Source organism: Melanotaenia boesemani, chromosome 9, assembly GCF_017639745.1.
Source record: "Melanotaenia boesemani isolate fMelBoe1 chromosome 9, fMelBoe1.pri, whole genome shotgun sequence".
NCBI lineage: Eukaryota > Metazoa > Chordata > Actinopteri > Atheriniformes > Melanotaeniidae > Melanotaenia > Melanotaenia boesemani.
Window position 1 is genome coordinate 33,007,699 of NC_055690.1, and position 26,694 is coordinate 33,034,392.

At 40.9% G+C, this 26,694-nt stretch overlaps 2 protein-coding genes across 3 annotated transcripts; one reads left to right on the plus strand and one right to left on the minus strand.

The window, feature by feature from the left end:
• Window positions 1–215: 215 nt before the first annotated feature.
• opa3 (outer mitochondrial membrane lipid metabolism regulator OPA3) lies at window positions 216–2,170 on the minus strand. The gene is made up of 2 exons (XM_041994357.1): window positions 1,986–2,170; window positions 216–1,178 (listed from the first exon to the last, which is right to left on the minus strand). Exons 1-2 carry the CDS (start codon window positions 2,125–2,127, stop codon window positions 850–852), a joined length of 471 nt encoding a protein of 156 aa, XP_041850291.1. The 5' UTR covers window positions 2,128–2,170; the 3' UTR covers window positions 216–849.
• Window positions 2,171–3,572: 1,402 nt separating this feature from the next.
• ppp1r13l (protein phosphatase 1, regulatory subunit 13 like) lies at window positions 3,573–26,458 on the plus strand. Of its 2 annotated transcripts, none has more exons than XM_041994346.1 (13): window positions 3,573–3,792; window positions 10,551–10,612; window positions 10,722–10,840; window positions 11,811–12,327; window positions 12,436–12,528; window positions 12,633–12,721; window positions 13,930–14,290; window positions 14,384–14,847; window positions 15,231–15,365; window positions 16,747–16,880; window positions 24,011–24,177; window positions 24,427–24,620; window positions 26,001–26,458. In XM_041994346.1, exons 2-13 carry the CDS (start codon window positions 10,576–10,578, stop codon window positions 26,034–26,036), a joined length of 2,346 nt encoding a protein of 781 aa, XP_041850280.1. In that variant the 5' UTR covers window positions 3,573–3,792; window positions 10,551–10,575; the 3' UTR covers window positions 26,037–26,458. The 2 variants fall into 2 exon arrangements, with proteins under 2 accessions (XP_041850280.1, XP_041850281.1); XM_041994347.1 differs by having other exon boundaries at window positions 11,826–12,327.
• The last annotated feature ends 236 nt before the right edge of the window (window positions 26,459–26,694 follow it).

The following is a 26,694-nucleotide window of genomic DNA, read 5'->3' on the forward strand; positions in this document are numbered from 1 at the left end:
TTTAATAGTTCTGTTTGGTATATTTAAAGTTTTGGAATTTCATGTGAACATTAAGTAGCACGTTGTGTCTATTCTTTGTATTTTAAGAAGATTTCATGACAGAAAATAGATATGTTTTTATTTCTTTTGCACTTGGAAACCCCAAAGTTGTCCGTATTTGCTGGGAAATGCTGCTTTTATAGAGTAAACATCAGGGTACATAACGTGACACAGAATAACAGACAGCATACCATTTTATTTCACACCATCCTTTTTCCAGTTTTCATTACAAACAATTTACATGAACCTGCAAACACATTATGAAATGTACATGAAGTTGTAGGGGTACTCTTAGAAATAAAGCATTCATATGATTTATTACTTGGTTTGTTTGATAGTGTTTTTTAAAGCAGGTGAACTGTATTATCAATAGTCAATAAGCTACTTAAGCCAATAAATCAGGAAAATAAACATTTCTCAAATGATAAGTCTCCATCAAGATCACTGCATTGAAAAGATAAAATAATATACTGGAGCTGTCACAAAATTATATTAGCTTTAAGGTAACCACTGTCTGGTTCTGAACATTTTTATGTACAATAATAAAATGCAATGTCAACCATAGAAATTTACTATGAATATCATAGCAGTCCCATTTTACAACTAATTGCTCAAAACATGAGCAAATTATAGCACTCGAATCACAGTGCACTGAACTCTACCTACTCCACCCAACTTAATGGCAGAGGATAACATGTGAAGCAAGGTAGTAATCAGGCCGTACATATGACAATAGTTTGTTGGTGCACTTTTAATTCTTCACACACAGGTCAACAATATGCAAAGCTGCATAAAACAGAACTTATTCAGTCATATTTTGGTGGGAGCAGGAAATGAAAGCAGAAGCCTGTTGACCTCTCTCAGCTGAGCATCTAGCGTCTCTGTCGTTAGCGTTAATTCTGCTATTTGAGTCTGCAGACTAATCATGGTCTCGTTCAGCTCCTCCTCCTTACGGCGAGCGTTAGCAGCTTGCCGGCTGTACTCCAACACCATGCATCCACCACCAATGAAGAAGATAATTGCTTCTCCCAGCAACTCTGCACCAAGCTCTGCAGCCGTCTCCTCGTTCAATGGCTTAATGGTGGAGCCTCGAAAGCCCATGATGCGCATCTTTGTTCTCATCTCAATCCAGTGATAAACTGTGAAGATAAACACAAGGGTATCCCAGTTAGGCTTTTATATCAGATAATCTAAGCAGGTGTAAACCCCTGTGCAGACTGAATGTGGGGACATATAAATTGCCAGGGATGCATTAAATTTCTGTGTGACTGCCCCACTATCTACATTCTGAATAATTTCAAATGCCAAGTTTTTACTAGCCAAGGAGTTCAGTTTATTTGACTGTCCATGTTCATGTTTTCCTGTTATACACCCTGTTAATCTGAGATTTCTTTGAATTACAACAACAATAATCTTCACCTTAACTGTTTACATTTTAATTCCAAGGCCAGCTTAGGAACTGCAAAATGTGTATTTTTAGTAATCATTTTCAAAATTGTTAATGATAATTTGTCATGGCCTCTGTCACAAAGGTGCCTTCTCATACAGTTGACCACTCTGTATATAGTTTACATGATTTCCAATTAGATTTACTTGTCGTTAAGGCAACGTCTTGAATAACTAAACAGGGAAATATCTCATGTGTATCAAAAGATTATAAACAGACATATTCTGTTTATTTAAATCCATATGTATGTGTGTGTGTGTATTTAGAGGTTAGAAAAGTATTGCCATGTCCTCACATCAAAGTCTGTTCAATGACAGACCAGACCCGCCCTGTTCAAGACTTAGTGGCTGCTATTGGTATAGCTGAAAGACTTAGAAACATGATTGGACAAACCGTTCTGTAAGGTTCAATGTCATTGGCTGTTGCAACTGTATCAAACGTCGGGGTAAATCGGAATGTGAACTCTTAGCAATAAGCGGCTGTTAGCTTAGCTACTTACGCTGTGCCGGCGGTAGACAGATGTAGTTTTTAAAGAACTCGCTTCTACGGGCTCCAGCTTTTATCCTGTTCGCCACAGGTTTGCTCATCTGCCTTACTCCGAGATAGAGGAGCTTGGCGATAGGGAAGGCACCAACAACCATCTTGACGGAAACACTCCACCAGAATCGAGGCGGAGTACGTAAAGGTTACGCGATGGCGTTTAATGATTGACAGATTTAATTACCAATCCACGCACGCCTTCAGATTCCTCCCATAGAACGTATTAAGGTCAAATAATAAGAAAAATCTATGTACGATTTTTATTATCATTGATTTGTTTTTCTGTTTTTAGATAACTGACTGATTAAAAAAAAAAAAAAACAATATGAATGAGACCATAAACATTTATGTTCTTATTAACTCCATCTTCTGTAGGAACAGACATGTTGCTAGCCTTTTAAAAACATATTTAATTACAAGTACTTCACTTCTGTTTCACTTGCAAGTATTCTTCGTTTTATTTGAACTCATTTCATTGCAGTCAGTACGAACCTAAAGCAAAAGGAGCATCCAAGCCCGGTTCTGTGGCAAGAATTGGGCCAGAAGGGTGGTCTGAGGGGCAAACGGGCCACCCCCTAAAATATGACTGTTAGCAGCCGAAGATTAGGAAATCAAATAAAAAAAAATATTTACCACAAAAAAACCACAGCAGGGGTTTTCACCTCAAAAAAGCACAAGTGTTTGTGCAGCTGTGGTTAAAGGAATATTATGCAGATTTATTCTTAGTACAAAACTGTTTAAGAAGAAGAAGGAAAAAAAGATGGGCTTTTTGCTTTTAAAAAGTACATTATTTCCTTAAATCTACACGACTTTGTTTTGGACAAAGGACTCATTTATCTGCCACCCTCTTCCTGGTCTGTGCCCTTGTGTGGTTCCCCATATCAATAATTTTCTAGACCTGCCCCTGTTCTGTGATGGTATAGCTTGCATTAGTGTTATTGGAAAAGCTAATTTCCACTTCTGTGAAAATTCTGTTAAAATGCAACATCTACAAGATAATAACGAACCACATTCTATACACATTACACCTGCCTGCAGTCCTGATCTGTCCCTCATAATTAAAATTACTCAAATTAATTAATTATTATTTTTGTTTGGGTGTTTTTTGTTGTTTTTTTTTTAACCCTACTAGTACAATGTATTTCCCCCCCGGGTCAAATGAAATATTTTTCATTTAATTTCATAAGATTTAGTAATTTTGAAAGAAAAAGAAAACTGTAGTAAGGATGAACCATACGGTAATATACCTTAAGATGTGTTTTTGACAGAATAAGCCCAGTAATGCTGCATTGCTGGTGTGATGAAAGAGAATGGCAACAAGACAAAATGGTAAAAAATATATTTCTATGATCTTTTTGGAATATGTTTATGTTTAATATATATATATATATATATATATATATATATATATGCCTTAAAATGGGTTTGAGCAAATAAAATTAAATAACTACTGCTTGCGTCATAAAAAAAAAACAAAACAGCAATAAGTCATAGACCACAGTAAGTGTCACCTGGAACAGCTGTGGCAGACACCTGGCTCGGATTACAGCTGCGCAGAGAGGGAGAGCGCGAGCCAAGGGGCAGGACTAGAAGCCAAAATAACTCAAAGCAGTGCGCAGTTATGACCAAATCTCTGGAGCCACCGCAACAGGAGAGAAGCACAAGCTGAACAGCCCCGACTCCAGGAAGACAAGAAGCTTTGAACGGAGCTCAAGTTTCTTCTCGAGTTTGGAACAAAAGAACACAGGGGCCATCAGGTTTTTCAGGTAAGAAAGTTTCCACTTTTCGTCGTAGCGCAGGCGAACTGCGCTCATCTGCGTGGAAACGCTGAGGGGGAACGATTCACGCTGAATCATGTCTCATTAGATCATTCTTCTGTTGTGTTGGCTCTTTGTTGTAGCTGGAGTGTGCAGTTTGGGTGAAGCTGTGAAACGCTTTTTCTTCCTCTCGCATATTTTTCATGTTTTTTCCATTTTTTTTCCTTGTGAGGACTCTTGTATGTGAGGTGGAGCTTGCTCTTTAATGAAAATCAGATGTGGCCAGCGGTGCCTGGCATAGGCTACCTCACCACCAAAGCTGCTGACTGGACCTTGGTACACTGATTTGCTGCTATGCACCACTCTGTCACATTAAACCCATTTGCAACCTGTAGAAACCTCGAATCAAGATTTGCGTTTTGCACTCACTTAAAGCACTTTTCCTTCCAGGTTCTACATAATAGGCTTATAATTGTAGGGTATTCATATTGTGACCTATTTTGGACATTGATGGTCATTTTTAAAGCTTACACAAGATGCTACATGTTGAACATAAAATGTGTCACATTTTGCAGAACTTATTAAAAACCAAACCTTCCTGTCAGAGCAGCATTTAAAAGGAATTCTTCCAACTTCAGCTTTGGATCTCTGTCAAAACCAGCCGGGCTACATTGTCAAATACACTTGCTGCTACTTGTTGCTTAACAAATCATGCTGAAATCCTTCATCCGAACATATCATTTGACATGCATTGTTGAAATCATGCAAGTATGCACAAGCAGAACAGCAGTGATGTTTGATATCTCTGCCAGGGTGAAGGTTATGTTAGTCTTTCTGTCTGTTAGCAACATAATGCTAAAAGTTATGGATGGATTTTGATGAAATTTTCAGAAAATGTCAGAATAAAGGAACAAGTGATTAGATTTTGGGGGTGATCCAGATCACTGTCTGGATCCAGGAATACTTTTAAAAAGATTCTTTACTATGGGGAGACTTAGATAATTTTGCTATTTTAGCTTCAAACTCAACAGATGATGCCCAGAATAAAAAACATTACAAAATGACATCATAGTAGATGTTCCATACACTGACCCAGATTGCTGTCATTAGAGAAAATTTGAATTTCTTCAATAACTTCTAAGCCATTTGCCCCATATTTGTGTCCAAAGGTATGTTTCCAGGGTCAAGGACTCTAAATAAGATGTGGCATCTATCCTGATGATAGAAATAGATAGTAATGTTAGCTTGAAGTATACATAATTGACATGGGGTTGGTAACTGGTGTTGGGACTTTTAGGGTTTTTCTCAGGTAAGTGACCCTATGGCTTGGTGGAGGTCTGCACTCTCTTCTGGTTCTGGTTTAATATGCAATGGCCCTGCTTTGCAACACTGGTTGAGCACAACACTGTGGGCATCAGCTTTGGGGCTGTAAACTGCCAAAAATGTTGGTTATGTTGTGTGGCGCTGAGAAATTCCTGAGTCACATGTTGTGCAGAACAGTGTTGCTCTGGAGGTGAAGTGGATTACAAGCATAGTGCAACATGACATTGAGTGACAGGGGGGTCTGCAGAAAATGGAGATTCAAAGGCTGTCATCTTAGAGATATATTTGATCTATGATACATCTGCAGAGTTTCTTCATTCCTAGCTTTTTAGAGGATCAGCCAATCTGTCTTTTGAAAGGCTTTTTGTAATGACAGCTACTGTCATCAACAGATCATGCTGGCGGGGGAGTGTACGGATGACTAACTAGGTCAAGGTGTATGTGTTTAAAAAAAGAAGTTTGGGTGGAGATTTTGTTTTTAAGAAGCTGTTAAAGCCTGAAAATGTCAGTTGGCCAATTATGGTATCTGTGGGAAGAAGAAAAATTAACATAAGTTATTATTTCACAGCAGAATGATTGTCATTTTGTAATTTCACTGAGCAAACTTCTAGATACAGAATCATTCTGAAGAGGAGCAGACATAGACCATGATGTGTTAATGCATCGTGGTCTATGTCTTATGACCACATTCCTGGTAAATTATGCAACAATTACACAGAACTATCACCAGCATTTGCTTGATTAGCCCTGGGCTTATTGTCCAGAATCTTATCAGAATCCAGTCGTACCGTTAACCTTTTTGAAAGAGATTGCCTTCATACAAGATAGTAGTGTGACTGTGTAAACATCACATCAGATGCTGCGTTTCTTATGTGATGTCTGACTAATCTGTTTTTTTATGTATTTCATTCAAGTTGTGAGTAAAGCAAGCTAATGTTTTTTTTTACTGGAAACTAGCACATAGTTTGTGTTGTCTGCATGATTACATAAAGGCTTAAGTTCAAGGCCAGAGAAAAGAAAACAGGTGAGAAAGGAAAGTGGTTGTATCAGCCAAATCCTCCTCAACAAAACAAGAAAGATCTGGAGGAAGTTCACGAGGGAGGAGCCTACAACTGTGAAGCAGGATATTGAGGAAATGAATGAATAGCAGGATGGAAATAAGGAGTTCAGCAGAAACTAGACACATGCTTATATGTGTAATATTGAGTTGTTTGTGGAGGAAATTAATAGGAAAAGGGAGGGACTGGTGGCAGTACGGGTCAGACACACCCTCGCATTCTTCAAAAGCTAATGATTATTGTCTTCAATCCTTAAATCTTCCCTCTGCTTCCAACAGGATGTCTCTGCTTTACACAGTTTTGTAGTTTCCAATGCATAAGTCAGAAGTCTTTCCTTTCATGTTGTCCTCTTGTGGCTCTACTGCAGGAGAGAGTTAGTTATTAACATTGCAGAACCAGAGGACTTTGTAAAATATGCACTGAAAAGAAGCTGGAAAGAAAATGAATTTGAGGTTTTCCAAGAAACTACTCCAACACAGAACACTGGCGAGCCAAGAATAGAGGAAAACACTGCCACAGTGGCCGCAAGCTGTCAGTCTACTTTAAACTTTAAGATGATTAATCTCTGCGTTTCTCCCATTTCTTTATCATTATGTAGTCTAATGTGTATTTACAGGATGTTAACAGCACATTTGATATGCTTGATCTTTCCCGTCTGCAAAAAAACTCATAATGTAAAATAAAATGGAAAGTTTAGTTGAGCATTTTGTTTTACTGGCTTTATTTGCACAAGATAAAATACACTGATAAGAAGAGGGAAGGAAATGAGATGCAAATGTCCAACACAAACCATGACCACTAAAAAAAGAGAAGAGGGGGAGTCCTTTACCTCAAAATCACAGAATGACTGCAAAGTAATGAGCTGGTCCAGAATTTACTGTGCAAAACATTGTGAGCCAGCCCTCATTTCTTCACGAATGATCAGGAAAACAGGAAACAGGAAACATGTGCAAACATGAATGGAAATACAGGATAGAAGGTAAACACAGTCAGTCCAGGTCTAAGGATCTTAAAGTGAATATTCTGAGCCCTTTTATAGAAGCTTTTTGGCATTTCTTTAGGCTTCTTGAAGGTATTTCCAAAGCTCTTCTTTGAATGTTTCTGCCTCTGTCCAGATGATCCCACACTGCTTCTATAATTGAATCAACTGAAGGTCCAGATGCATCTTTCAGGTCTTGTGGATTTGTTCCTCTCATGTTCAAATCCTGTTCCTCTGCTGTTACACCTGACACTGTTTTTGTTCCTTTCTTGTCCAGTTTCCTCAAATGTTTAAGGACACACTGTACACCAGGCTGAGATATGTCTCTCTTTAGGAATCACCTTGTTGCTGCTAAAATCTTATTTACCATCTGTCTAACAGTTTTATCTTGGCTGTGCTTCAGAGATGCAACTAATTTGTCTTTGTGCCAGGCTGCTAGTAACCAAGAGCCTAAAGATTCAATTTAAAATCCACTTGAAAACAGCTTTTTGTCTGGTTCATCCCTTGTGGTAGGTGCCTTTTTAATGCTTGAATGATTCATAGGCCAGTGGAGGGAAAAACAATAATCAATAGTCCAATAATCAGAAGTATGGCGGTTTGATTCCCACTCCCCCAGTCATTTGTCGTTGTGTCCTTGGACACCTCACCCTCTGCCTCCAGTGTTGGCATCACTGGTGTATGAATGTGGATGAATGTTAGGTGGTGGTTGGAGAGGCTGCAGGCGCCTACTGGCTGCCACATTTCCGTCAGTCTACGTCAGGGTAGCTGTGGCTACACATGTAGCTTCCGTCACCAGGTATGAATGAATAATGAATACAATGTAAAAAGCTTTGAGTGCCTTAAAAAGTGCTATAGAAATCTAATCCATTCTTTATTATTATTATTATTATTAAAATATTAGAGAAGTAAAATATAAAGAAATGAGGGGTGGTGCAAGACTATTGCTTGCAGCAGCTTTTATGGGGAGGAATTGACACAGTGAGCAGTATCAAGACAAGTTTTCTAAACAACTTACATGTTTTTTTTGTTGTTTTTTGCCAGGCAAATTAATGGGGCCAGAACTGAATAAATGAGTGAAACACAAAAGCATTTCTTTACCGGATCTTGTGCTGAATTAAATAAATCTAGTTTCGAGAGTGAAGTGGTTGTCTTCCAACACGGACACTAAAACCATACACATGGCTCAACAAGCGGGAAAGAGGTTGGGCGGATGAATTGCCGGGCAGTGAAGGGAGGGTAGAGTTTTGACCTTTGTAACTCAATGATAGCTCAGTGTGAGCTCAGTGTGAGCGGTCCTTTACAAAGATAAGAGTCACAGGCTGTTTTTGAGGAGAATGCCTCACTGGGAGGAGTGGTGAGGAATGTAAGTCTGCAAACAGGCCTGACAGAGATATGACAAGTTCTGGCCAGAGGCCAGCATAGCACATAGAGAGTGTGAAAAGCTCCCATTATCCAACTGTACTGTGAGCTTTGGTTAATGGTCAGCTGCTTTTGAAAGCTCATGCCGATGCAGAACAGGGTCACAGTTTTACGATGCACTTGATATTTTCTGTAAAAAAACAGAGCATGTGTCTTTAGGAGTGAAAAACTCATGGCCAGTCTAACATAAGAACCTAAGCAGGAGGAAACAAGCATCTGTAGCCCCAGTTTTCTGAAGAAAAGCTTCATTAATTCTTGGTAACGTTTGGCTTTTGAATGCAATGAGAAATAATTGAATGTGAATTCATTCTTGCATGAAATGACAACGGTAATTACCACCAATGAGGGTGTGGGCATAGCTCACTTGTCTTTAAATAAACACGTGTTTACCAATTAAAACATCTCACATGAAGCAACAATGTCTGGAAAAACAGAAAAAAATTGGTTTATTTTTATATATGCAACACAGCTGGCAGCTCAGTCTCAGTCCTGCTGTGTGGGGCTGGTGTTTGTGATGTAGTCAGAAATGGAAAAACTAACTAAAATATCTCAGAAATGAAAAACAATACTTCCCAATGCCCCACCTTCTACTCCAGCTCCAACCCAACTCCAGTCACAAAGTTGCTAAGGATTGTGCTTCTAAAGGGGTGAGATGGATCATGAATATAAGTAAAACAAGCTGAAAATCTATTTAATTCACAGCTAAATTAAAAGGAATAGAAATAATAAGATGATAAAACAACTGAATTTGAAATCAGTGAACAGACTGGAGGCGAGAAGCAGGGTTCACCTGGACAGGTCACCAGTCCATCACACGGCCACACAGAGGGACAAACAACCACTTATACTCACTCCTAGAGAGAATTTTGAAACACCAGTTAACCTAACAAGCATGTTTGTGGACTGTGGAAATCGATGACCATATCTTTAGTTTTGGACACATTTATTTGGAGAAAAGAGTTATCACACCAGCTTACAAAATCATCCAGGACCTCAACCTCCTCATGAGCTGTCTCACCACCCTCAGAAGACTAACAAAGGCTGTAGTCCGGCAGGTTTTCAGTGTTTGCCTGCGCCAACACATCTGACTCAAATTCAATGAATCCAACAGCCTATGAAGTTCAGCACAATGACTCATTAATTGAGTCAGGTGTGTTGGAGCAGGGACACATTGAAAACCTGCAGGACTGCAGCCCTTATGGGGTGAAAATGGTTGATCTTCTGTTCCTACAGAGGCAACTGCAGTTTGCATTAAGATATTTTTGTTTAGACTACAAAGTTTTTATCTTAAGTAGACTCACATCAAGGCCATGTCTCTCAGTTCTTTTTCAGAATCGTATCCAACAAAGTTTTCACAATATTACAAGTACCTGAAGGTTTATTATGGGGTTTATTTATTCAAACGTTGAAGTTTTACTTGGCATTTATATTTTATGTTTTATGAATTCATTCATATTATTTTAAACAATATTTTAATGTCTGGATTATTTATTTTACTTATAATTTAAGTTGCACAAATAAAACCTGTTTTAACATCCAGTCTGGACTATAATTTACCACCCACATGTGACTAACAGTGTGCTGCACCTGTTTCTGTCTGACCTTCTGGTCTGTCTCATGTCATTTTCAGACATGACGTTGAGCTACAACATCTGCACCACTGATTGAAATATCAGTAAAACTTCTTTTTTTCTTCTTCTTCTTCTTTCTTCGGCTCTAAGGAAATTGTGGCTTGTTTAGACTTAACAGGCATTCAAGTTATTTTGTTAAGTGCCTGAAGGAGGTGACAGAACTGAAATAGAAAGGGAAGGGTTGAAAGCTTTCAATTAAAAACAGGTTTGAGAGAAACAGAACGGAGTGAAATGTAAAGGAGCCCAGAGTCTATTTGTCCAAATTGTTGTTGTTTTCAGAAAAAATGCCTATGAATGCACTTGTGAGGAATGTGTGAGGCTTTTCTTCTAACGACTGCACTGATTTATCTTTTTCAGGAGGGGACCCTGTTGCATTGCAGCCATGAGCTCACAGGCAGGCTTTGGCAGCAACATGCTGTGTGAGTTTGCACAAACCCTTTATTTGTCTTTCGACTCAGCTTATATTTGTGCACACCTGAGTAATATCCTGTGCTAATTGTCTGCACTGCTTATGTGGTTCATATTCAGTCCAAAACATGAATGATGATCTGAATGCATCGCTGGCTGCAGCAGATGAGTTATCCAGAGAATTTAACTCCCTGCTGAAGGAGGCCTCATCCAACAACAACAACAAACCTGGAGTTCAGGTACACAAGCATACACACATTACTCATTCTCTCTGCTTTACTGATCTGATATGCTGCTGCTTTAGCTAAAAACAAAAAGAAAACATTTTTCTGTGATTTCTTTATGGATGTTACTGTTGGGAAAAAGAGAGTACACAATCTTTTGATTCTATGGTTTATCTCTGAGGATGTACTGAAAAATAGGTGATATAGGTAATGGGTTATCCAACATCAAGAAGGGAAGAAGGTATACAGGAGAGTTTGACACTCGTACTATAAACATAAATCTTAAATCCTTTCAGAATATTCATAGATAAGGTAGATTAAATGTTTTTGGGGGATTATGTTCACCGCTATGAAAAAACACCTACATGCCCAGAATCAGCTTCTCTCACTGAGATAATGCAAAATTTAGATTACAGATTAATCTATTTGTTTAAGGCATTAATATTCACTGCCAGAGTTTTTTCAAATTGGTATCGGGTTCTGTTGTGTGAGAGCGCTTTTATAAATAAAGAGTACAAGTACATGCACATGGTATCGAACCAATACACCAATGCTGGTCTTAGTGCATCCCTACCTGATAGAAACCTTGAACAGACAGAATGTGTACTTTCTTTACTTGCCAAAGATGATGAAATTGCTATTTAACTTGAAAAAAACCAACAAAAAAAACCCCAAAAAGGTTTAAGTTGTTGAAGCAAAGCAGCAAACTCCTCTCTTTCTGCTGACACTCTGTCATGTTTCTTATGAAAGCTAAAAGTCCCACCAGCTTTGTTTGCATGGCATTATTGCTTTTTTTCTCTTTTTTTTCCCCTGCCACAACTTTTCTTGGCAAAATGTTTGGTCAAATTCAAAATGAGCGCATATTTTCTACAGAAATAGCTTGTTTTAGTTTCAGTAATTTGTATTTGTTAACTCATCATTGTTGAAATTTAAACATTGCTTAAATTTGATGTTAAACACAGTTATATCCATTCTTATGTAACAGAAAAATGTTCTCCAGACCAGCTCTACTATCTCCAAAGAGCTGCAACCACCTTCCGGAGCATCCAGCATCTCCAACACCCCACGTCTGTCACTGGGCAGCACTAGTGACAGCTTCAGCTCAAAACCTTTGTCTTCATCCTCAACATCTTTTCGTCCCATTGACTCTGGCATCTCCATCAGCAGAAATGCACAATCTTCTTCTATCATGCCCAACAGCCCACACTCATCTCCAAATATCAGCAGGAGGACATACTCTCCACTTCCTCGAGCAGGGTCTGATAGCTACTCAAATACTCTGCAGAGCTCCAAACAGTCATCTCGCACCCAGCGGGCCAGCTCACCAGTTCAGACCTCTTACAATATGCTGAATCCTTATGACAACAACCAGATGGGCCCCAGGTCACCTCGGCAGGACAGAGGGCCCTCTCCTTTGTCCTTCAGAAGTGCATCTCCAATGTCTCTCAATCAACCAGCATCCAGCACGCTTCCTCGAAATTTTGCCAGATACATGCAATCTGGTAAGAATGTGTTCTGTTCCAGCAGTCAAATAGTGAGAAAGTTGTCCAAGCTAATCAATAAATGTTTGCTTTTTCCCTGCCCTGTTATCTTCAATCTTTTTCTGTAAGATGAGGGCATGCAACGACAAAAAAGTCCTGGCAGATGGAATGAAACAGATCTGGACGTGTCTTATGAGAAGAAACCTCACCACACTTATGATAGTTGGTTGATTTTCAGTTTTACTTTTTCAGCTCATTTGCATGTCAGTTCCTGAAATCAGCTTCCATGCAACAACGTTCTTTAACTTAAGACTTTCCTATTTCAGAGACCGAGTGGCTGCGGTCGTCTGTGCCGAACAGCAGCTGGCGAGAATCCAACCTCGATGGCCCTCCTCTGGCCCTAAGCCCCAAAAAGGTGGGCGGTATTGGCAAAAGGTTTAAAAACCACCCGACAGATTTGTTTTATAGCTTTCAGTCTAGCTCAAACTGTCGAGTTCCTCCGAAGTCCCCTGAGCTTTTGTAAATCTTTAGATGTTTATCAGTTGGGAATTGCTCCATATCTGTTAGCATTGTTCAGCATAAACAGGCTGAGGGTTTAATAGGAGTAATTATTTCCATAGATAACACACCTTTCCTTTGTGTCTTGGACAGAAAAACTGAGCAGTTAATTTTTCTTGTCATATTTGTGTTTCTTGACAATTTAACTGGAAACCAGTGGTGGAACTGCATCAAGCAGTTCATGCTTGTTCACGTCCATGACAGTGTCATGACCTCCATGACAGTGTAAAACAGGGTCTTTGAATGTGTAGCTTAAATGGCTAGTTTTTGATTAAAGAAGAACAAGAAACAAGAAAAAAGATTGCTAAGTAAAAGGGCTAAATAAAGATAATCAAGCAGGCTGAGGCTGTATAGCCTAATTGTGGCTTATCTGGCCAATGTTTAGCTAGCGCTGTGGTAAATGAGAAGGCAACTGCACATCTGATGTTATATCTTCTCATTGGCTCATTTACTACCTGGGCTGTCATTAGTATAGTCAAACTAACAGCTATCCTGTCCATGCTAATGACTCACCAAATCAGATAGCCTACTGCCTTGGTTGAGCATTAGAAAAGCCACGTTAATGACTATCTTGTATGCTAATGAGCCACCAATTTAGATAGCCTTTGCCGAGCATTAGCTTAGCCAGGCTAACAACTATCTTGTCTATGGTAATGATCCATCAGAAAATACAGTGTCTTGGCTGAGTATTAACATGACAGTCAATACTAGTGACTCAGTGGAGTCAATACTCTCTACTGGGCAAAGCATAGTGAGGTTTCTAGCAGTTCTGGGTTACTACAGCAGCTAACTGGATTAGCTGTTGATTTGGTTTATATTCTATTAAGCACAGATTGTATAACGGCCCACAGCGTACCACAATAGTCTACTTCTTGGGTTTGTTATTAAACAAAGAAAGAAATAAAAAAAAAAACACTGTAAAACTAAATTATCTTGCTTATTGTTGTTTGTATTTTTTCAATTGTAAAAACCAAAAAGAGAGAAAGTTACCTCCAAACCCTAAGAAGCAGAAAGAGGAAATGCTACAGTGATTATTCATTTTCTCCTCTTTTCTTTTCTTTCCAGAATATAATTTCAAATTTCCAACAGGGTTCCTACAGTTCTCTCCCCCGAAACGCCTGTATATCAGTACCGCCAGATATTTCACCCCAGAGCCACTCCCCTTTTTACCCCCAACCCATCATTTCCCGCATTTCTGTTCCTCCGATTTCCCCTCAGTCCCGCCAACATAAGCCAATTCCTCTATCTGTCATTTTGCGCCTCCAAAACCCTCACTGGGGAGAAATGGCCACCCGCGACCCCCGAGTGCTGGGAGGCGAAGGAGACGCAGCACATTACCAACCAGTTCCATTCATCCCGAGGGAACTTTTCCACCAACTTGTCTTCCAGCCACCTGAGCTGAGACAGCCGGCTGTGTACAGTGATGGTACAGTGCATTAAACACCTGCACACACCTGGACTCTGATACATGTTCATCAGGGTTTTGTGCTATAAATGTGTTTTTTATCTGTGCTTGCAGCTCTGAACCCAGGGGACGTAGATGCAGAGTTAGAGCGTGTTGAAAATGCTAATCGCATTCCAGTGATTTTGGACAATTCTCCCATTCCACCCGGTGGGGGGGAAATTGGACAGGTTACACCCCGGCCACTGAGCCCCACCAGACTCCAGCCAGTGGTGGCCCCTGAGGCTCAGAACGATGAAATTCCCAACCTGGAGGAGTTGCTCCGTATTAGGGCTGAAATACCCCGGGCACTAAAGAGACGAGGATCTGTGGATCAGTCACGACCTCTGAAGAAGGCCTCACTTTACCAGCCAAACCAGTACAAAAACCTCATTGACAAGCTTTTTCGCAAGAATGATCACCAGCAAAAGGGGGAGCAAGGTAGCGAGACCAACAGTTCTTCAGATGGGGAGGACAGCCCTGTGCTTCCTGCTCCCAAACCTCCTCCTCAGACGTCCACAGTGATTCAACAAGATGTTAAAGTAAGAAACTGGCTCACAGTAACTAAATTGGAAAGATTTATTGATGGGGGCAGCATGGCTCAGTGGGTGGAGTGGTCGTCCTGTAGCCCAAGGGTTTCTGGTTCGATCCCTGCCTGGTCGAGCTCATGTCGAGGTGTCCCTGAGCAAGACACCGAACCCCTAATTGCTCCTGATGGGTCGTGGTTAGCGCCTTGCATGGCAGCTTCCGCCATCAGTGTGTGAATGTGTGTGTGAATGGGTGAATGTGACGTACATGTAAAGAGCTCTGGATAAAAGTGCTATATAGGTACAGACCATTTACCATTAATAATCTTTTTTTATTCATTTTGATCCAGACATTTTTAAGTGTCAGTATTATAGCTTATCTGTTTATCCTTTTTCAGAACTATGCTTCAATTCTGCGACGGTCCAATCGAAGTAACAAATCTGGAAAGCGAGCTCATCTTAGCCCCCTGGTCCTGCTGCTGGATGGAGCATTGCAGGGAGAGCTGGAAACAGTGCAGAGAGCTGTGCAGCAGGTATGTGTATGAAGTATAGGGCCATATGAAATCTGTTAATATTCTGTTTGATTTTCTTTTTCCAAATAAACTATGACAGTCGTGCTGGCCTTGGTCAGAAGGTTGTAGTGGTACTTTTCCACATGATGTAAAGATTGGTTGTGGATTTGTTTCCAGCAAGGGGTCCTGCTTGGTACGGGATCGTTTACTGCGGTTTGGATCAGTAAACCTGATCTCTGTTGTGTTTCCACAGCCAACCATACCCTACCTTATAGGCGGGGTATCAGCCAGATGGTGACACATTCATCAGCAGCGTAATAGTGTGACATCTTAGCAGTGTGATGTCTTGTTTTAATCATATAGAAGAAGAATGCAACACAGAAACAAAGAAGGGGAATCAGTTTGTGTTTTTTCTTCATGGCATGTGGTTTTAAACAACAAAAACTTCACCGTATATTTAAACGTGAAGATTTCCCACTTTGTTCTTATTACAGGGTTGTGCAGGAAGCAAAAATTCTTTTTCCCAGTCAGTGGTTTGCAATGTGTCAAGCTTCACCCTTTAGAATCGGATCGGTAAGATTGAGACCCCAAACGGAAGGATCCCAAAAAAGTAGGATGGGTCAGATCAGATATTCTTATACTCCTCCTGGTTTGTCTGTGGAAACATACTGACCTGGACCCATTGGTGAAAACAGGGCTATGGCTCTCCACTCTCTGTGATTGTTTAGGGATTAAAAAAGTCTTATTGGTACAAGTTACAAAACATGTGCAAGATACAAAACTGGAGATAGGTAACAAACTTATGTCCCTGTCCTAACTCCATAACAAATAATACATGTGGTAAGGTCAACCTTTGATTCGCCCGTTTGAACACACATTTGCTAAAAAGTGGAGCACGTGAGAGTTTTCTAATTTTTGGGCTTCATTCACAAGCAATGAGCACACATGTGACTGTTAGAGACCGTTATAAAATTAATTTAGCATAATATATGACCTTTAAAGCAAAGGACTTGCCATAGTTTTAGCTTACATCAGCAGTCTCCATGTCAAGAAAAACTCAAACAAGTCTGAACTTAGAATGAACTGCTACAAGTGATGCTCCAGCTCTGGATATGACACAATGGAGCACTAAGACACTAGTTATATTTAACTTGCAATGTATCAGGGAAGATATGCTGAGAATGCATTCTCTTACTCCTACTTCCTCTCTGCCTGGAAGTCAGCGCAACATCCCTCTTGGTCTATTTTAGAAGTTTGGGTTTCTCAAGGATATGCTGGTACTTTGTTAGGAACAGATATGGATAAAACATACTCCTATGGTTTAGCATCTTTATATAAAAAAAAACATGAGCAGAAGACATTAATTACCCTGGATTTCTGCTTTGTGTTTTGTTTATCACAGATTACTGACCCTAGCCAACCCAATGATGAGGGCATCACTGGTTTACACAACTCCATCTGTGCAGGACATTACAATGTGGTGGAATTCCTCGTTCGCATTGGAGCCAACGTCAGCTCGCCAGACAGCCACGGGTGGTAAATATTCACTCATGTTTTTTTTTTACACCCTGTCCTTTTGTGATGCCTTTAGGTCAAAGACTGCAATCAGCTCATATTGTGGGTAATTTACATTAAAAAAGGTAAAAAGGAGTTCGTAGTTAATAATTAGTAAATGTAATTTCATGCTAAAAACAGTTCAAATGTTCGAGGTTTTGAAATCTAATCAATGTGAGACGTCTGTATCACAATGATCTTTGTCATATTTTACGCGTAACTTCGCGAGCGAGTGAGCATTGAACAATCTTTGAAACAGTTTCTTCTCCATTAATGTTGTGAAGTGCTTTGGCAGAAACAAGTGAGGAAACGGCTCATAAATACGCTAAATGTACGCTTACACGCTCGTGCCTTGGGAAACCTTCGTCTTTATGAGTTTCAATGTGATCAGAAAACACCTGTATGTGTGTTTGAGGTATTTTGGTTGTTTAAAACGTGCCAGTGTAATGCACAATGTGATATGCACGCATTTGTTTAAGCTAGGCTAACCAACTTAAGTATGATATTAAGAAGTGTCTTTCAGTTAGTGATTTGTTTTTCCCGTCTGTATGTTTCAGTTACAAAAACCGCAAGCAATATAAAAGTACATAAAAGATCTTCAATGAGATCAAAAAAGCAAGCCTTGTGTGGAGAGCCTTTTTTACTTTTTTTTTGCTTTGTTCACTGGCTGTCTAGCTGCACATAGCCACGTGTTGTGAGGCCAGCACAGTAAAAAGACGACTACATACAGAGCTACATTGAACAACCATGAGTCTACGCTCAGGAAAAAATTATCTTAAAGACTTTGCTGGTGAACAGCTAGATAAAGCAACAAGTGGTGAACAACAGCCAGAAGTTTCACCTCAACCAGCTACAACACAGCAACAGTCACAACCGCTGGACACCAGGTCACAGTCATCTAGGAGATCAAGTAAGCAGTCTCAACGGTCATCATCAAGTACCTCTTCAGCTACAAGAGCCTATGCCAAAGCTAAGACCGCACAAGCTCAACTAGCTTTTGCTGAGAAAGAGGCCAACATGATGAAACAGAAAGCAGAATTAGAAGCAAGTATGCTAAAACAAAAAGCTGATTTGGATGCAAGTCTCCATCTTCTACAGTGCCAGAAGGCAGCAGCTGCAGCTGAAGCTGAAGTCGTAGCCTATGAAGAGGCAGAACTTCAAAGCGGGGCGTTCAGCAGACCCCAAAGTGTAGAGTTTGAGCTTAGTGCAGCGCAGCGCACTAGTGAATATGTTCAACAACAAAGTGAGTTACTTTTCCCAGATATTCAGGATGATGCAATACAGCCTCCTGAGAGAAATGACAATGAGGTAGACGTACAAGACAGTACACGAATTACCAAGCCTGTTGCGGCCAGCATTCAAACAAACCCACCACCAGTAAAACAAGAAATGAAACCATAGCCAACAATGAGCACATACTTAACCAACACCTACCTGCCCGGCCCTCCAAAGCAAACAACCAATCTTCCTGACGGCTACATGCCCAAAACTAACAATGCACAAGATTTTGCAAAATACCTCATCAGTAAAGAACTGGTGAGCAATTTGATGATAAACCTGAAAACTATTGGGCATGGAAAACTTCATTTCTCAGTGCAACCAGTGACCTGAATTTGTCTCCCAGAGAGGAGTTAGATTTGTTAGCAAGGTGGTTGGGTCCAAAGTCATCCGAACAAGCAAAACGCATTCGTGCTGTACACACCCTGAATCCTGCTGCAGGTGCCAAGATGGTCTGGCAATGTCTTGAAGAGTGCTACGGCTCACCCGAGGTCATTGAGGACGCACTCTTAAAAAAGATAGAGGAATTTCCAAAACTAAACAAATAAAGATAATGCTAAGTTACAACAGCTTAGCGACATCCTAATGGAGCTAAAGTTTGCTAAACAAGATGGCGCCCTACCAGGACTAGCATACCTGGACACAGCTCGAGGAGTCAGACAAATAGTTGAGAAACTTCCCTTCAACTTACAGGAAAGATGGTCGCCTGTAGGCACACAGTACAAAGAGACTCATAATGTGTCATTCCCTCCTTTCTCAGTTTTCACACAGTTTATTCAGCAGCAAGCGAGAATGAGGAACGACCCAAGCTTTGCTATGTCTAATACTAACAGTCATGTCCCTTCTCATACAGCTCACCTTCAGTAATCTCAAAATGTACAGAGGTATGTGGCCAGAGTTCTAGCCGACATGCTCCGGTTCTAAGATCAGTCTAGTCAAAGCATATCCTGCAGGCCAAAAAGAGAAAGCTGTTAAAATGTATGCTGTAATAGATGAACAATCGAACAGATCACTAGCTAAGTCGGAGTTTTTTACCCTCTTTGATATAAAAGCTACACCAACTCCATATACATCAAAAACTTGTTCTGGAAAAGCACAAACATTCGGAAGGAGGCCTGTCAACTTCTTGCTTGAGTCCATGGATGGAAAAGTCAACATCCAGCTACCCCCTCTAATCAAATGTGACTCTGTTCCGGATGATAGGTCTGAAATACCTTCTCCGGTGATTGCACGGGATCATTCACATCTACTGCCAGTTGTGGACAAAATCCAATCTGTTGATCACAATGCTCCTATTCTTTTACTCCTGGGTAGAGACCTCATCAGGGTCCATAAGGTACGTGATCAAATCAATGGGCCCAACAATGCACCTCATGCCCAAAGGCTCGACTAGGCTGGGTTATTGTGGGGGAAGTGTGTTTAGGAAAATCGCACAGTCAGCCAGAAGTCAGTGTCTACAAAACGCACTCCTTAGGTAATGGCCGTGCATCCTACTTTGAGCCCTGCCCAAACATTTGCCACAAATTTGCGTCAAAGAGAATTACGGGGTCACTATGAGCACTACTCTTGACACAGACAACCTAGGGCACTCTGTCTTTGTTAGATCAGAATGTGACGACAAACAAGCGCCATCTGTTGATGACAAAATGTTCCTAACTATGATGGAGAACGAAGTTTGTCAAAACCAAGAAAATAGCTGGGTCGCACCATTACCCTTTCACTCTCTGAGAAGAAGGCTCCCAAACAACAAAGAGCAGGCCTTAAAACCTCTCAGGAGTCTTCGAAGGACTTTAGAAAAGAGACCAGAAATGAAAGCTCATTACATCCAATTTATGCAGAAAATGTTGGATAACAAGCAAGCCGAACCTGCTCCTCCCTTGCCCGGAGGTAAAGAACATTGGTATCTGCCCACGTTCGGTGTATATCATCAACAGAAACCAGAACAAATACGGGTCGTGTTTGATTCTTGTGCAGAGTGTGATGGTACATCCCTAAACCAAGTGCTTCTTAGTGGACCAGATTTGAACAATTCCCTGTTAGGAGTGCTGTTGCGCTTTCATAAAGAACCCATAGCCCTTACTGTCGATGTACAGCAAATGTTTTTTGCTTTGTTGTGCGTGAAGACCACAGGGACTGTTTGCGCTATCTGTGGTACAAGGACAACGACATTATAAAAAACATAGCTGAGTTCAGAATGAAAGTTCACGTGTTCGGAAACAGCCCATCTCCTGCCGTTGCTATTTATAGCATGAGACGGGCAGCTCAGCAGGGTGAACGAGAACACGGCTCTGATGCAAGACAGTTTGTTGAGCGGCAGTTTTTATGTCGATGACGGGCTTACATCAGTCGCCACGCCAGAGGAAGCGATTGACCTACTTAAGAGAACCCAAAACATGTTAGCAGAGTCTAACCTACCCCTTCACAAAGTAGCATCAAACTGCAGTCAAGTCATGGAAGCTTTCCCTGCAGAGGATCGTGCAAAGGATTTGAAAGATTTAGATCTAGGAGTAGATCCTCTCCCAGTACAGAGAAGCTTAGGACTCTGATGGAACCTGCAGTCTGACAGTTTCACTTACAAGGTATCTAATGAGACCAAACCATTCACACGTAGGGGCGTATTGTCGACTGTCAATAGCCTCTATGATCCTCTAGGCTTTGTTGCTCCCATAATAATGCAGGGCAAATCGCTACTCCGGGAGCTGTCATCTGATGGGAGAGACTGGGATTCCCCCCTACCCACTGAAAAGCTTGACATGTGGGTATCGTGGAAGAACTCTTTGCAAGCTCTTGAAAACCTCCATATTCCAAAGTGCTACAGGCCAGGTACGTTAAGCACAATAAAAGTGAAAGAACTGTGCAACTTTTCTGATGCCTCTACTGTTGCTATAGGGGCTGTAGCTTATCTGCGTACAGTTGACAGTGAAGGACAGTGTCATGTTGGACTTGTAATGGGGAAGTCTAAACTCGCACCTCGCCCCGCACACACAGTACCATGTCTAGAACTCTGTGCTGCTGTGCTTGCAGTGGAAATGTTCGAACTCATCAGTGACGAGCTGGACGTCGAAGTGACCAATGTGACATTTTACACCGACAGTAGGATTGTGTTAGGTTACATACACAACAACTCCAAACTATTCTACATGTATGTTGCCAACAGGGTTACACGCATTAGAGCATTCACACACCCTAGCCAATGGCATTACGTACCAACTGACCAAAATCAGGCTGACGAAGCCACTAGCTTTATGCCAGCAGCTGACCTGCAGAATAGTACCTGGTTCTCAGGTCCACACTTTTTGTATTCTGACACAGACACAGAATCACACAACACCAGTCCCTTTGCGCTCGTGGAACCTGAAAAAGACAAAGAGATACGTCAAGATGTAAAAGTATTAAAGACTACAACAACAGAGCCACAGCTAGGCTCTGAACATTTTGGAAGATATTCCAGTTGGACCACACTGTGCAGAGTCATAGCCAGACTTATACATGTCGCTACATCTTTCACATAAAAGACAAATGAACTAAAGGGATGGAAAAGTTTCAGTGAAACTCCAAGCATCCAAGAATTCAATGTCCAACAAGAGGCTTACAAGGAGACATTCAAAAACCATTAAGAAGGAAAAGGGACAAACACAAAACTAGACGCCCTCAAAAAGCTCAACCCTGTAGTAAACAAGGACAACCTCTTACGAGTTGGTGGACGTCTCTCTTCTGCCGACCTCTCAGAGAACGAAAAGCACCCTCTGATTATCCCATCTAGCAGCCATATCACCACACTGCTAGTAAGACACCCCCATGAACAAGTGGCTCATCAAGGAAGACACATAACTGAAGGAGCCATCCGTGGTGCTGGATACTGCCTCATATCTTCTGTCATTTTATGAGTGTGTCACATGTCGCAAATTGCGAGGCAAAATGCAGGACCAAAAAATGGCGGACCTACCCAAGGACCAAGTCACCCCTGAACCACCATTCACCACAGTAGGTCTAGATGTGTTTAGGCCATGGACAATCGTAACATGCCGTACTAGATGTGGTTGTGCCCAGAACAAACGCTGGGCTGTCTTATTCACCTGCATGTCTACCAGGGCTGTACATCTTGAACTGATTAAGAGTATGTCTACTGATTGTTTTGTCAATGCATTAAGAAGGTTCTTCTCTATTCGTGGCCCAGCCAAGCTTCTGTGATCAGACAGAGGCACAAATTTTGTAGGAGCTTGTAAGAAACTAGGCTTAGACCCAGAAAACACAGCAGTAGGTAGGTACCTAGAAGAGAGAGGATGCATTTGGACATTCAACCCTCCTCACTCGTCTCACATGGGAGGCTCATGGGAGCGTCTCATAGGGGTGGCCAGGCGCATTCTAGATGCGATGCTGTCACGAACTGAACAAATGCGTCTGACTCATGAAGTCCTATCCACGTTTATGGCCGAGGTAATGGCAATTATGAATGCAAGGCCTCTCGTCCCCATATCTACAGACCCTGACAGTCCCACAGTACTCACCCCAGCAATGTTACTAACACAAAAGGTGAGTGCTGTTTCTGCTCCATCTGGGAACTTCTCTTCGGAGCAGTTGTTTGGAAAACAGTGGAAACATGTTCAGCACCTTGCAGATACCTTTTGGAAAAGGTGGAAAAGAGAATATTTGTGTACCTTACAAAGCTGCGCAAAATAGACTGCAACTAAACCTAATGTCAAAGAAGGAGATGTCGTTCTGCTGAAGGACTCCCGGGTCAGCAGAAATGAATGGCCCCTGGTATTAATAATAAAAACTTTTCCCAGCAGTGACAAGAATGTCCGCAATGTGGAAGTGTGGATTATACAGGATGGAACTGTTAAAAGTATTCCTCAGACCGGTTGCAAAGATTATTGTTTTACTTTCAGGGACTGAGTGAATATTCTTTGATGCTAAATAACCAAATGTGTTTAAAAAAAAAAGGTTTTATTGGTGTTTGTAGTGATACAATGTCATTATATCAAGCGGGGAGTGTGATGCCTTTAGGTCAAAGACTGCAATCAGCTCATATTGTGAGTAATTTACATAAAAAAGGTAAAAAGGTGTTTGTAGTTAATAATTAGTAAATGTAATTTTATGCTAAAAACAGTTAAAATGTTCGAGGTTTTTAAATCAGTGTGAGACGTCTGTATCACAATGATCTTTATCATATTGTACGCATAACTTCGCGAGCGAGTGAGCATTGAACAATCTTTGGAACAGTTTCTTCTCCATTAATGTTGTGAAGTGCTTTGACAGAAACAAGTGAGGAAACGGCTCATAAATACGCTAAATGTACGCTTACACGCTCGTGCCTTGGGAAACCTTCGTCTTTGTGAGTTTCAATGTGTTCAGAAAACACCTGTATGTGTGTTTGAGGTATTTTGGTTGTTTAAAACGTGCCAATGTAATGCACAACGTGATATGCACGCATTTGTTTAAGCTAGGTTAACCAACTTAAGTATGATATTAAGAAGTGTCTTTCAGTTAGTGATTTGTTTTTCCCCGTCTGTATGTTTCAGTTACAAAAACCACCAGCAATATAAAAGTACATAAAAGATCTTCAATGAGATCAAGAAAAGCAAGCCTTGTGTGGAGAGCCTTTTTTACCTTTTTTTTTGCTTTGTTCACTGGCTGTCTAGCTGCACATAGCCAAGTGTTGTGAGGCCAGCACACCTTTCTTTTATCTGTGAGGAGTGAAAGCTTTATGTAATCCAGTTCATATGAAGTTCAATATTAGGAAATGGTTGCCGTCTTAGCACAATGACGTCACCTTGTTGATTTTGGAGCTTGTGCCTGCTGTTTTAAATGGCTGTGGTTTACTCATCTCCCAGGACTCCTCTGCACTGCGCAGCCTCCTGTAACGACCGTGACCTGTGTGAGTTTTTGGTGAGGAGTGGAGCTGCTGTCATGGCCAGGACAGAGAGCGATGGCGCAACTGCCTCCCAGAAGTGTGATCCCTACGCCCAAGGATTTGTGGAGTGCGAGAGCTTTCTGAAGGGTGAGGCAGTTACAGACACAACAATGCACAGTGCACACCCTAAAAAGAGATGTGTTAACAGCCAAAATGCAATTAAACTCCTAATCATAGCGTTACATAATGTCAGTTAAAACTGAGATAATTAAAACGTCTTCAATCTCAGTGTCGCGTGTATGAGTCAGTCTTGTTTCTCATGCTATACTCTTGAAGTAAACTTAATGAACAGTTTAATAAGAATAGAAAACTAATCCTTATTTGTCATGATTCCAGGTGTGGAGGAGGCTATGGGCGTGGAGAACAGCGGGGTGCTGTATGCTCTGTGGAGCTACCCAGCTCAGGCAGCCGATGAATTGACCTTCAGAGAGGGAGACATGGTCACCATCCTACAGAAACCTGAGGGCTCTGACTGGTGGTGGGCATCTCTCTGTGGGAGGGAGGGCTTCGTTCCAAACAACTACTTTGGGGTAAGATATGTCAATGCTACTTGTTTGAGATTTTATGGAGAATATGCACGAATTAAGGTCCCTCCACTTTAGCAGATTTTCCTACACCTGCACCCCCTAATGAAGGCTAACCTGCACCCATTTCTTCTCTGTCTCCAGTGACAAAGTCATATATTGACTCTTGTCTTATATCTTGCTCTGTCACATGTTGCACGTTCAAAGTGGCCAGTGTGTTGATATGTAGTTTCTGGCGTGTGACGCAGTCCATAAAGCGAAACTCGGGTGTAAATGAGATGAAAAATAAAAGTTGTGAAGTGCAGTTTCTCCGCCTCTGCACACTGCAGGGTAGCAACGGCTTCAGGAATGTAAATAATAAATGTTACTGTGTCATCAAAACAAGTAATAGCACAGAGTTTTAGGGGAAGAAAGTTACAGTGTTACTTTAAATCCCACATTTAAGGAAAAAACACTAAAAAAACTGGTTAGAATTGAGTTGGTCTAAACAGGGCTTTGCCACTTTACACCATGGACTTTTAAAGTTGGATGGTTATGTAGTGCAACTTTAAGGAAATGAGGTCCAGAGAGGACGGTAGTGTTTCTGGATCCTGTTCACATCTGGCTTCTTCTCTGCATGATGGAGCTTTAACCTGCATTTGTGGATTTCAGGGTGAACTGTGTTCACAGACAGTTTCTGGAAGTCTTCCTGAGCCCATGCTATGATTCCCAGTAGAGAATTATGTCAGGTTTTAATGCAGTGCTGCCTGAGGACCCAAGATCACCAGCATTAAGCCTAGTTTAGGGGTGCCCAAGTCTGCCCAAGTTTGGAGACGGGTTGCATCACAAAGTTGCAGGATAGTAGCTCTCGAGGGCCAGACTTGGGCACTCCAAGGCCTTGTCCAATGCTCACAGAGATTCCTTCTAATTCTTGAAGTCTTTTGATGATATTATACACTATAGATGGTGGGATCTTCAAAACATATACGGTTTGTTGATTTGTGAACCTCTCTGAAATGCACCTTCTTATACCCAGTCATGTTAAAGCCAATTAAGCTGATTAGTTGTCAACTGCTCATTTTATTTGTACCTTTACTTTTCCAGCCTTTTGTTGCTTCTATTCCAACTTTTTACAGATGTGTTGCTGCCATCAGATTCAGAATGACCTAATATTAGCCATGAAATAGTAAAAAGTTGTTTATGTTCTACTGGAAATAAGATATGGGTTGATCAGATTTGCAAGTCATTGCGTTCTGTTTTATTTACCGAATCCCAGCTTTTGGAGATTGGGGTTATAGATGAACAGAACTTCTCTATAAGACTGTTGCAGCAGTTAGCATTTTTTTCTGGGAAATTTCAAAGCTGCAGCGCATGTTTGATAACTTTTTTTTTTATTTCTTTTTCCAGCTTTTCTCGAAGATTCGACCAAAATCTCTCTGTTGAGTCATCTCTTGAAGATCAGTAATGACCAAACTGCAAGTATGAAAAGCTGTGTTGCTACAGGCATGAAAAGAATTCTGATCTGTTCATCAAGAACAGATGAAGGAAAAGTCTCAGTATGTAATTGTACCTTACTGATGAGGATAAATTTCTTTGTCATGTGTAGAGGCTCTGCTAGAGGATATTTTTCTGATGAAACTAGAACGCTACGTAATCTCACTGTCGAGCTTTCTAAAGGTCATACAAGGGTTATTTTCACTGCTGTCCAGCTCAGCTGTGCTTCACTCAGAAGTTGAATTTACTATCTTGTTGGCTGGTTATCGGCAAGGTCATTCTAGGTGTCAACAAACCTGTAACAGCTCAGTTTAGAAATGGATTTCTAACCAAGTCCCTTATCATGAGAAGCAACTAGATGTAAAACGTATCAATACGTGTAAGAGAGCAGGTGAATTTTTCATATTTCCGAAGTGTAATCCGTGCAGATGTGACTGGTTTTAACAGTAGTTTATCAGATGTTAGTGCTGCTTTCATGGCTGCTAGAAAAACTTTGTGACCACAAACGCTGATGAGTTTAAATAATGACCACATCTATAAGTTTAGTTACCAGATGTCATTTTGGAGATTTAAGTGGTTGTTTCTTTTTTTTTTTTTTTTTTGTTAG

Coding starts and splice junctions, on each gene's coding strand:
- opa3 (XM_041994357.1), bottom strand. CDS start 2,127: ATGGTTGTTGGTGCCTTCCCTATCGCCAAGCTCCTCTATCTCGGAGTA. Junction 1,179..1,985: donor CTGTCTACCGCCGGCACAGC/GTAAGTAGCTAA, acceptor TTATCTTCACAG/TTTATCACTGGATTGAGATG.
- ppp1r13l (XM_041994346.1), top strand. CDS start 10,576: ATGAGCTCACAGGCAGGCTTTGGCAGCAACATGCTGT. Junction 14,291..14,383: donor GCCGGCTGTGTACAGTGATG/GTACAGTGCATT, acceptor CTGTGCTTGCAG/CTCTGAACCCAGGGGACGTA. Junction 14,848..15,230: donor TGATTCAACAAGATGTTAAA/GTAAGAAACTGG, acceptor ATCCTTTTTCAG/AACTATGCTTCAATTCTGCG.